At 37.0% G+C, this 11,759-nt stretch overlaps 1 protein-coding gene across 1 annotated transcript in view; it reads right to left on the bottom strand.

The window, feature by feature from the left end:
• Positions 1-4,833: 4,833 nt before the first annotated feature.
• Positions 4,834-11,759, bottom strand: part of NDUFV2 (NADH:ubiquinone oxidoreductase core subunit V2) — a 13,762-nt gene continuing 6,836 nt past the window's right edge. The window contains exons 3-8 of the mRNA XM_017729433.1: positions 9,976-10,038; positions 9,774-9,890; positions 8,014-8,182; positions 6,718-6,827; positions 5,901-5,977; positions 4,834-4,994 (exon numbers count right to left, since the gene is read on the bottom strand). Of these exons, the coding sequence (XP_017584922.1) occupies positions 4,901-4,994; positions 5,901-5,977; positions 6,718-6,827; positions 8,014-8,182; positions 9,774-9,890; positions 9,976-10,038 (630 nt within the window). The 3' untranslated portion in view covers positions 4,834-4,900. The remainder of the gene's footprint in view (positions 4,995-5,900; positions 5,978-6,717; positions 6,828-8,013; positions 8,183-9,773; positions 9,891-9,975; positions 10,039-11,759) is intronic.

Genomic DNA, 11,759 nt, shown 5'->3' with positions numbered 1-11,759 from the left:
CAAGGAGCTGTAGGACAAGACAGCTTCTAGGTTTCCAAACTAGTTTTTTGGGGGTACCCTGCTTGCACAAATAAACCAGACGTCATATAAAGACATCCAAGGTATTACGGAGATGACTGGCGATGTAGCCCAAGTTGCAGCCTTGGAAACGGGTCATTCCTCTGCACTCGTGAAAGGTTTTGCATCTGCTTGTAACAATAATAGTACGTGGCAGAACTTAACCTGTCTGGTGCTGTACTCGTGGGTTCTCGATTAATGCTCTCCAGATCGCTTCTGGGAGGTGCTGAAGGGCTGCCAGGTGTGTAGTATTTTGACAAAGCAGCTAAACAAAGCCCTTTAGCGTAGTCTTAATTGCCGTGGTTACTCTGCTATTGGATTACTTTCATGTGTTACTGTGTAGAAATTCCTTAATATTTCCTGTTCATCAGAAAAGTGATTTTTTCTTTCCCAGAACCAAAAGATTGCGTTGACTGAGGCCACCTATTGTGTGGACTTGCCGTATATTCTGATCCCCACCCATGATGTACCAGCATGGGTAGAGGATGGCATCACAAATCTCTCATTACTCCCATGCTGCACGGCTTACTGTTCAGACAAACTTCTCTGATTTGCTTTCACAATCTTCCTGTACAAATGCTGGTAAAGATCATTTGTGTTGAAAAGCAACTGCCTTCACTTTCGTTTGATTCTGTTAGTGTACAGTGAGTACTGTCTGGTGGTCAGGAACAGCTCTGCCAGCATCAGTGACCATGTAACAAAGGGAGTTGCCTTCATGTTCTTTTGTGTTAGGTTGATGGCAGAGGCTATCACTAGAAGTGGCAAGCTCCTTGAAGAGTAGACAGCCTATGGAATGTCAGCATAAGTGGAGTAAGAGCAGTTTCCAAAGGCAGAATAATTTTTCTTCTCATGGTATTATACAGGGATTCACACTGTAGAACATGACAGGCTACAGATGTGGCCTGCATTGTGATACTGCATTTTGATCCTTGTGCATGAGTAGTGTGCAGTTCCAGGAGTTTGGTGTGTGTAAGGTGTTCACAACCAGCAGCTGAGATAACAGGGAAGGAGTCTCATGAGCAATATCTGCAGCAGCAGCTGTTAAGATCTGATAATAATATCTATCAGTAACTGGAAAAAATACAGCTCCTTAAGCCTTTTATAAGAACTACTATTTGGACTAATAAAAGCATCAGTCAGTTGACTGCTAATTGCTACCCCTTCATTTGTTTCTTCCCCTTGGTTCCAGCAGCCCCTCCCTTTTACATCTAGCACAGCTGCAAGATGCTTTTGTAGCTGCACGCTGTTGGTGTGCACAGTACTTGATCTGCCCTCCCCAGGGGAACATCCTGTGGTAGGAGCCCTGTGAACTATTGGTCTTAAAACAAGCAGGTCCAGCATCTGGTTGAACTGTGTCATTGCTGAATTCAGTCTAGTAACTGAAGGATTGAAAATTTCAGACTGCAGTACAAAAATCTGACATAAGAACTTGCAGGGTACCACGCAGGTGAAAGCACGTGCACCAGCCACTAGGAGGTAACTGGCAGGTCAGCCCATGGGGCCAGCAAACATCCTGCACAGGTGGAATGGGATTTCACTGCTTCTTCCAATTTAATGACAGAACACTGTTCCAGATAACATTTTTCTAGCAGTGGTGGTCATGGAAATCCTTTCTGTTATCCAACATCAAACACATCATTGGGTATCTAGAATTTCCTATTACTCCACACTTCCTTCTGTCTTCACCAAAGGAAAGAACCATCTCCTCCCACTCTCGCAGTCCAGTGGATTCTTTGGATTTCTTCTGCTTCTGTGTCCTCAATCACATTTCCTTTCTCAAGACTACCTATTTTAAAATCTTCTCAAGGTAGTCTTTTTTTTTTTTTTCCCTCTCCCCTGTTGCTTTTACTTCTTTATCCTCCACTTTTAGAGAACTAATATAGTATGTGAGTTCTTTAATTTTTCCCTCATTGAAGGAGAGGCAAAAAAGACCACTGACAACACAGAATCACTTCTGTTGGTATTACAGTACCAGTTTCAGGAATGTGTTGACTGTTGCTGTAGCTGACTCATTTTTTGCTTAACTCACCACCCAGTACTCTTACAACCCAGGATATTAACCGGTCGATTGAAACTGCAGAATTACAAGTGTGTAATTATTTGACAGGTTAGTGCTACTGCCTAGAATTAATATTAGTGACCCTCTGCTATTGAGGATAATGAAAATTATGGCATGTTAATGTTTGTTACCAAAAATGTCCTACTAGTAGTAAAATACGCTTTTTTTTACTACTAGTAAAAGCAAGCACAAGACATTATCTACAGCTATTCAAAAACACAGAAAAGAGAACTCTTGCACAGAACAGAATTCTTGCACTTCTGGAACTCTTTCATAATGATGACCTTTTTAATTCTCATCACAATCCTGTGTACAGTTACCACTGTGAAAATAATTTATTGTATATAGTAAACAGCTACAAATAATGCAGAATATGTATTTCTAGTTGAGATGTTTGAAATGTTCAAATTTCAACAAAACCTGAAATAATGCAAGATGTGAATTTTTTTTAACCATTTATCTTAATATGATTGCCCAAACTTTTCTGAGGAGAAACCAGACCATAAAGCCTCATATAATTGATGAATGAAGTGGGTAACATGAAAGAGAAGAGTAATGGTTATTTTCTTATTTCTCTTCAATTATTTCAGTCCTGTAGCTGCCCTACAATATTCAATTTAAAGAGTGATGTATCAGATTTGTGCCATGCAGTTGGGATAATGTAAATTACCCTATTCTAGTCAAGGGATTGGCAGAGTCTTACATGTTGCACCAAAATGACTGACAGCTTGTCTGTGGAACATCACAAACAGTCTCCAATCAATGGGAAACTGTTGAGGTCCACGTTCTGCTCATGAGACAGACATTGAAATTGTCATGTGCAGATGGAATGAATTGGGGAGAAAAGTGGGATAAGGCCACAAATTTTGTCTGGCTTTACAAATGGGGAGAGTCTGACATTCTAGAGCTTTGTTTTTGCATACTTGGAAGTGTCAAGCTCGGCAGGTCCAAAACTATGTTTCCCTTCAACACCATTATGCAATCCCAAGGGATTTCAGTTACATACAAAACCATGAATAACTGTAGCACAGGATAGCTCCACAATGCATGCAACATCCTCACTTGTATTCAACATACACTTAAAACCAGTTACCTCCTTTCACACCAGGTTAGAATAAGGTAAGGCTGTATGAACCAGAACAGCTTTGTTGTTATTAACTGAACAAACAGCTCAGTCAGACTGGGATACTGAGTCTGTCTTTGCATCGAGATGTGATATGCCATCTGCCTCATTTCATGTCTCTAGAGAAGTGCCACATAGTGCCAGATGCCTGGCCTGCTACAAGGCCTGTGGCTATTACAAACATGGAGTGACCTTTCAGAAAAGCATTCAGGAACTTTAAATGACAGATAAGATTTCAACCCATGTACTGTTTTCTCCTGTGCACTATGTTCTATACTACTTCTACACAAGGGGTTTTTTTCATGCTCGTTTGGAAACTGCTTCGCTCAGGAGTTGTACGTATTTATTGAATTTACTTTTCCCTTTGTGTGCAATTCAATTATTTCATTTTATAAATATAGTAACATAGCAAGTTTTTCAAACAAATGATTTGCAGATATATTATGTTCCCAGAACTACCAACAGTAATACTGCTTTTTTAACGGTATGTGAAGGAACTTCACAGAGCCTATTGAAATAAAGGTGGCACATGAACAGACTACATGAGATAGCCATTATGCAGGTAATTTGTAAAAATAGAATTTAACTCGAAAGAGGGCGGATAGTTTGGTGAGGAACTATTAATCAGACTATCAAAACAAACTAAATATAATCTAGAATAAAATTATAAATTATGCAATTAAGATCCATCTATCTCAGTTGTAATAAAAATGTAAGTTCCATGCAGATTTTAGAAGAGACAGACACAATATGGTCTCAGGTGACTGATGTGTCCACATTTCCTAATTTACATGGAAATGTATGTCTGTATAACTAAAGCATTTGCTCAGTTTTATAAGCATAGGTATTAAGTGTCAAGATGCAGTCAATTTTTAAAAAAACTATCTTCAGCTTTTTTACATTGAAAGAAATTCCTCATTTTCACACAGATTAGTTCTTGAAAGTAGCTGGTACACAGCAGTAAGGTCAAAGAAGGATCTGTGAATCAAAGATCCAGTGTCAGGTATTATTACCCTTAGGGTCATGTTGAACTGTTCTGGTGTATTCTGTCTTCCCCCAACTCCATACCTTGTCTGTACTAAATAAACTTGCACAGGAAGTTGGTTTTTGTTGCTATTCATTCTTTTAGTAGAATACTACTGCTGTTTGGGGCTTTACATTTTTCCTGACCACTGAGTAATACTATGAAGAATTAAGCTTAAGAAGAACCAGTTCTTACTGAACCTACGAGATTTTTTACTCAACATGGCTGAGATAACCTTTGTTTGTTTGCTTACAAACTGCCAATAAAAGTAACATGATAAAGTTTGTCAGATAATCTTTCAGTTTGGTTCCTTGTACATTTGCCAGATGTGTAATTTATTGAGTTTGTTGCTTCCTCAAAGAGCTTCAGAAGAAGCTGAAAGAATTTTCAATGACAGATCAAAGACGCAACTTTTACGGATTCTTTCAGGGAGTCACCTTACACAGTCTACAGAACCACTTTTCTTAAAATCTGGAATTATGATTAAACTGTGCTGTAGTTAAAACCACAGTAAGCTGGATAGTCTAATTGTTGTTACTTTTTTTTAAAAAACCAAAACATTAGAATGTATGTAATTTTACTGAGATTGAAGATACTTTATTCTTTTCAGACAGTTCATCTTATATTACAAAAATCCTTAGAGGTCATCTCGAACTCCAAAACCTGGTCCTTTGGGTGGTTCAGTCAGAGAAGTAAGGCCACCAGCTGGCTCACAAGAAAAACGTCCACTCCTGAAAAATGAAAGCAGTTTTATCCATTGCTGGTATTGATAAAACCTCAGATTCTGCTTAATCATTGGATAGAAGACAGTACCAATCTGACTTAAGGCTGAAGCCACTGGTTTTTGTTCTTCCCATTCAACCTTCAAAAAAAGTGTGATGGAGCTGTTAAAGTGAAAGGATTCCAAATTCAAGTAGTGACAAATAATTTCATAACTGAAAAGCAAGCTAGGAGTACTTGTTTTCTTTTATATTCATTTATAGGTTGGCCAGGCAGCATCAAATTTCATCAATCATAGTTTTTTACAGATGCTTCCCTGTGTTTTTTTGAAAGTATAACCATTTTAAGATTATTGTTCTTGTATTCAAAACATCTTTATAGAAACAATAGGAATAGGTAACACACAAGTCAAATTAATTTCCCCATTGACACAAGCTTAGGCGGGCTAACAAAGAACAGTGGGAAATAACAGGTAAGAAAAGTTCAGCAATAACAACCCTCTCACAAACTTACGATCTCTGGTTTTTGTCAGAAATCAGAAAAAACACAACCAACAAACCAACCAACCAACAGGAATTTGTTGGTTTAAATGATCTAGACAAAAATTCCAACAGGTGACGTCATTCACCTATTAAGTACTAAGACAAATCAGAATTCATGTTTTCACATTTCATGCTCCTCTGGTCAGTCATTAAGAACATGCAAATTCTCAGTTCTTTCCAGTTTGTTTTGGCTTTGAATGCATGCACTTCTGTTCAGTAAATTAATTAATGCTTTTTAGTGGTAGGCTGTGAACTCAAATCACTGGAAAAGTAATTTAGTTTCTCAAAAGCAGCATCGTTCGTGTAGGTGACCAATATAATATATATAGTTTATAAATACAGGGTATTACATACTATATTATAAATATAGCATACCTTGGGCCTGGTTTGGGAACTTTTCCCGCCTTAAGCTCATCAATTATGTCTTCAATGTCTTTGGGTGTCAAATCTTCCTGTAAAAAAAAAATTAAATCATTGACAAAACTGAAAGAGTTATCAGTTACGCTAACTGCAGCACTTCAAATTTATCAAATCAGTGACTCTTCAGTGTGACCCTATCACTGGTAACTTTGATCCTATCCATTAACACACATACTGGCTTAAAGAATGAGGAAAATTGAAAAGTCTACTGTCATTTTAATGTTGAGATTTTTGTTTCATGTGTAGTTGCAGAAATTATGTTAAAACAAACAATGTTGATGCAGGCCATGTACAAGGATGTGTTTTCAGCTTCCTGGTATTAGGGAGCTGGATCTCTGCCCACCCACTACACACATGCCATGACACATACTGCAGAATGGTGTCGGCTGCAACAAAAAAATTTTGGGTACAGTTCAAGGCAGCACTTCTTAAATTAGTCCATACTTTCCAACAGACTGCTTTAAAGTGCTTTCAAAAGCTTATCAAATACCTATTAAAAATTCCAGATTTATGGGCAGACCACAATCACAAAAATGCATCACTCTTCTTGTATAATCAAGACAGTAAGTGAAGTGAAAAATACACTGATACACCTGATACAAATGAAGTGTTCTAGGAAGAGGCCAAGAAACTAAGAGATGGTGTAAATAATAAGTTGTCCCTGCTGACAGGAATTAGAAAACTGACCACAACTTCAGAATTTGGAACAGATGGAAAACACAGGTAAGCCAGCAAAGAAGCTTAGTATTTTAAAAGGGAATATAGTACTTACATAGTAATTGTCATTTATTTGTACCATTGGTGCATTTACACAAGCACCTAAACATTCCACTTCTATCAGTGTGAAGAGCTTATCAGGTGTTGTTTCCCCAACTTTAATACCTAAACCAATAAATTAATTAGGCTCAGTAATGGTTATGAACAAGAGTAATAAAGCATGACTCTTAAGTACCCCAAGGACACTGTATTTTGGCCATAAAAGCATTTGCAAAGTTAAACCCCCTTAAATGAGTCCAAAATGTTTCCATTAAACAGAAGGTTCTAATAAACCATTAAGTCAATTTTTGGATACATTTTTGAGACTTTGTTTACAGGTATGATTCATTAAAAAATAACCACGAAATGACAATCCTAAGCAACACAACAGATCTACTCAAGAACACTTTTAGTAATCAACACAATTAAATGGAAAAATAGGGAAACATAGCTTTCATGTGCTGATAGAAAAGCCATTAATATACAGGGTTGAGTATTCTGAAATTAACTAAGATCCAAGCATTGTTAGCTACAAATTCATAAACAACTTCCAAGTTTATACACAAAGGATGATTTACTGAACTGTATACATAGCATCCATGGCATGTAACTGCTCTACTGCTAGATACAGACCTTCCCCAGAGGCAGATTAGTCCAAGTAACATCTCAGAGTCTGACCTCTACAAAATACTCCATGGAAGGCAGAATGCTGAAAAGCAGTCTTCCTCCATTTATTAGCAGGAAGGGGTGGGAAGTAATGAAAGTTGTAAGGCCTGTCTTGGTAAAAACTACAGAATCATCCTTACTGTTTTATTTCTCAAGCTGAGAGTTTCAGTTGAAATTAAGTTATCTTTGCAGTAACAAAACATTGCATCTAAATATGCCTTTTTCAGACAACAGAATATAAGAAATGACAGATAATAGGCAGCTGTTCTGCAGCTCTTACCACTGGTTCTTAGAAAAAGTTAACACAGCTTTTCATAGAAGGGGAAGAGTTGTTAGTTGCTGATCTTACCCTCTCTTCTCCCCATAACCACCCAAAAAGGAGGAAAAAAACCCCAACTCACACACAAAACCCTGAGTGTTACATCCCATGAACCATTCTCAATTGACTCTTCCATTGAGAATTCATAAATTATGTTAACATCATGTTATCCAGAGGGACCTTGACAGGCTAAAGAGGTGGGCCCATGTGAACCTTACGAAGTCGAACAAGGCTAGTTTCTTCCACCATATGAAGAATTTTACTTCAGTATCATTAAACAAAGGTAAAAAGAAAATACAAAAAGTATATTACAAATTTGTGTCATACCAAGTTTCTTCTTAATGGCTTCTAAAATGCTGTCAGAGTCTCGCAGCATGCACGGCGTGGTGGTACAGACCTGAATGTGGTATTTCCCAACAGGTTTGCGATTGTACATGGTGTAGAAGGTTGCTACTTCATAGACTCTCATGGGAGGCATTTCTAAAACTTCAGCAACCTGTGACAAGGACAAAACATGCTATATTGAGTTCTCAGAGGGCAGCAGTAAAGGCATTTAGCAAACCATTTCAGTAAAGTCACCTGTCCTGTTTGCAGTAACAGATAAATAAGAGGGTGGGGGTGGGTATCAAAGCACAAACATATTCCAAGTGCCAAGACCGGACACCTGAGTTACTCTGACTGGCGTCACCCTGCTCGAGCACAAACTCCACTAATGGATCAGCATGGCGAGGAGCGAGTCAGCTCCCCTGCAGCATCTACTGGCAGACACAAGGGGATGCGAGGAGTCAGCTGGGTTTGGGCTTTCCTCCTCAGCTCCAGCTCACACTGCACTTGGGCTGCGTGAATGAACAAACCCGTATGAGCCTGCCCACACTAATCCATGTAAGCCTTTTGGTAAGGAATACTTGTAAGGTGGTACTATGCTCATCTAATTCATATAGAGCAGGTCTCCCTCAGGTTCTGTGACGCACCAGGGCTACATCTGCGGATTCCTGTCACGGCTAGTAAGTAGGGAGTGAAGCATGATCTGCAAGGAGCCAGCTCTGGTGCAAGTATCCCTGACCTCATTAACCTGGAACCTTGGCAAACTGCTCACGTTGAGAACTGGCTCTGGTTTCAATAGTGTAACTGTTTTATGTTCCAGTTTCTATAGCAGGCAAATAACAAATCATGGAAAATATTTGTTCACTTAAAAGCCTTAAGATCATTTTAAACATAATATTAACATGAAACTTAAATAAACAAAAATACACTGAAAGCATTAAAGGAGCTTTGTGGCTTTATGTTATGCTGTACAAACTAGGAGACCTAAGTTGCCTTCTTTAAATGCTCATTTAACTCCTTCAGTAATTTCTCTAACGCTCCCATTCCTCACCTTTAGTTGAATTTAAAACTACAGATTTTAAAATTGATGATATGCCAGATTGTAACACAAAGTACAACAGATTTATTCATATGAATACAAACCAGATTTTTTTATTTCTTGGTATTTGGTTACTGTCCTGCAGCCTCTCACTTTGAAGCAGTGTGGTTGTTTGCCTGCTTATTTTGTAACAATTTTAATAATTAACCTGACAAGTCTTCAGGTGTTGGCTGTGAGGTGTTACCCAACACTCCTGACATCACTACACTAACACTGCTCTGCAGAGTCCTTACAGGCCTAGAGATTAAGTATAATCCAGGCATTATGTGATGTGACATTAATCTAGAAGGAAGAAAACTCCACTGACATTACCTTCTTTTTTTTATTTTCCCAAATTCAGCAGTAAACAAAATCAAGTTTCTGTTCCTAATTTTAGAATCATTCTGGGAGAAGAGCCTATCTGAACAGGTTTTATTTAATTTTTGTGTTGTTCTGTCTGTAGTTTCAAGCAATGGGCTAGTATTATGTAAACAGAGCCCCGAGTTTTCTGCATTAGTTTTCCCTTTAATTTTTAAAAATGTAGTCTCATAGGGAATTCTCACAATACAGTGCCACATGTAAATTCCCACGTTAGTAAGCTTTGATTAATTAATGCTAATACTCTAGTAAGATATTGAAAGAAAACAGTAAAATTATGCTTGAAGGATAATTAAGTTCTAAATACCTTGTTCATAGCTGATATGGGCAGCCATCCATGCTGTCTTTGGGCCAAATCCAGTACTGCCATGACAGCTGCAGACTTGTGTCCCTCTGGGTAGTTGTTTATGATCGCTTCTATTCGCTTTTTAAAGGGAAAGAAGGAAAACAAATCAGTACTCATCTAAAGACAAAGTCTGTGTATTGAAAATTTTTTTTTGTCTGCATACCTTTAGGTTTTCAGGTGTGAACTCAAATGGAGTATCTGGATTGTTTTCAGGACTATCTCTATGCTTCAGGAAAAGAAGAAGAAAAATGTGTAAAAATTGGTTGTTGGGAAATTATTCAGGACACATTTACTGTTGTAAAATACCTCTCAATAGACAGTTACAACTGAGCTGCTGGAATAAAAGCGATACATTCCAGATAAAAATTTCATAGTACTAAAGTGATTAAATATATTTGGGAAAGCTATCAAAAATATTGATAATTATTTCATTACTCTTAAAAATCATTACCTATTCCTGTTACTTTCTATTAAAAAAGGCTTTATGGAGAAATACATGAAATTATATACTGGGAAAATGTATGGTGTTGTTATCTAAATACATATTTTTAACACTGTTAATACAGTTTGACAGTTATGTTCAAATGTACAATAGGGAGAGTAAAACCACTCTGGTTAATACCTTAATAAACAAGAGACTGAAACAACAGTCCATTTTGCCTTTTACCATGAAACATTGATTTTAAAAAAACTTCAGAATTCATCAAGAAGTTTGCTATAGAATTAAAACATTTGCACATTCAAACACATTCTTGATCTATTTTAACGTATTATTTTGATTTGTAATGGATTTCAACATTTTCATTTTATATACAAATCTGAATCAAAATGGAAGAAGCAGAATTTTGAATTAGTATTTCCAAAATAAAGTATTCTAACAACTTATTTTTAAGGTGGTCTTCTAGGGAAACATCAAATTTAAATTAGTTCTTCTATCTTCAGAAAATACAAATTTGGAGGTCTTGAAAAAAGTAACATTTTCCTATAATAAAATCTTAGTTCTGATGAAAATACTTTTCCACCAGAAAATGTTTCTGCACAAAGTTTTTAGCTGTCTCTAAGCAGCTCATTTTGGTTTCCTTTAAATACCTATAATTAAGTTTAATTCCCAACTTTATATAGTTTTCAAATTGAGAAAGTTTCAAATTAAATGGAAAGTTTGTGAGAAAGTACAAGCTATATTTGAGGCTTGATGTTAAAAGTAATCCATAACTAGCTAACAATAAAAGCTTTAAAAGTGTATTTAGAACAAAGCAGCCTCCTCCACTGAGTTTGACTTTGATCATTTCCTGCCTTAACTGAGGGTGATTTTGCAGTTACCACACTACACTCTTCTTACTAAGTAGCAAAGGATTTCATGAAAAACCTTAACATTGCAAGACACTTGCATACTGAATTGTGTTATCATCAGCGAAGAACTTAGAACACGTGTGGTCCATAGCTATTCTTGGATTTAGACATTTTAATATGGAAATATTGCAAGGGCAAATACTTCAATTACATCTGTTGGTCTGTCCAGGGATTACCTTTGCTTATCCCATCTATATCCCAAAGCAGATAATATGACTGCCACCATCAATTTGAAAGCATTATGCCCTCACCACAGTTTCAAGGCCAATATAAAACTACAGGTGATAAATGCTTCTCCACCAAGGACGACTCTCCTATAAGAACAGGAATTACAGAAAGATGACTGATTCCCTTTTAACATGCTAATATTTTATTAAGTGTTAATATCTTGCTAATTGTGTGATTTACAAAATAACATAAAAGGGCTTTTAGGAACACAATTCCCATTATTTTAGACTGACCCTTCCAGATAAAGGATTTGATGACTCATATGTAGTCTTGGTTTTCTACCAATTTTAATGAAAGCTCTCAAAAAGAGGCTGATGGAGGAAAAACTGATTGGAAATACTGTACAACTTTTATTATTTTTTTCCCTAC

This window comes from Corvus brachyrhynchos, unplaced genomic scaffold, assembly GCF_000691975.1.
Source record: "Corvus brachyrhynchos isolate BGI_N302 unplaced genomic scaffold, ASM69197v1 scaffold331, whole genome shotgun sequence".
Taxonomy (NCBI): domain Eukaryota; kingdom Metazoa; phylum Chordata; class Aves; order Passeriformes; family Corvidae; genus Corvus; species Corvus brachyrhynchos.
Note: the sequence above shows the minus strand (reverse complement) of the source record. Positions and strands in the feature narration are given on the sequence as shown.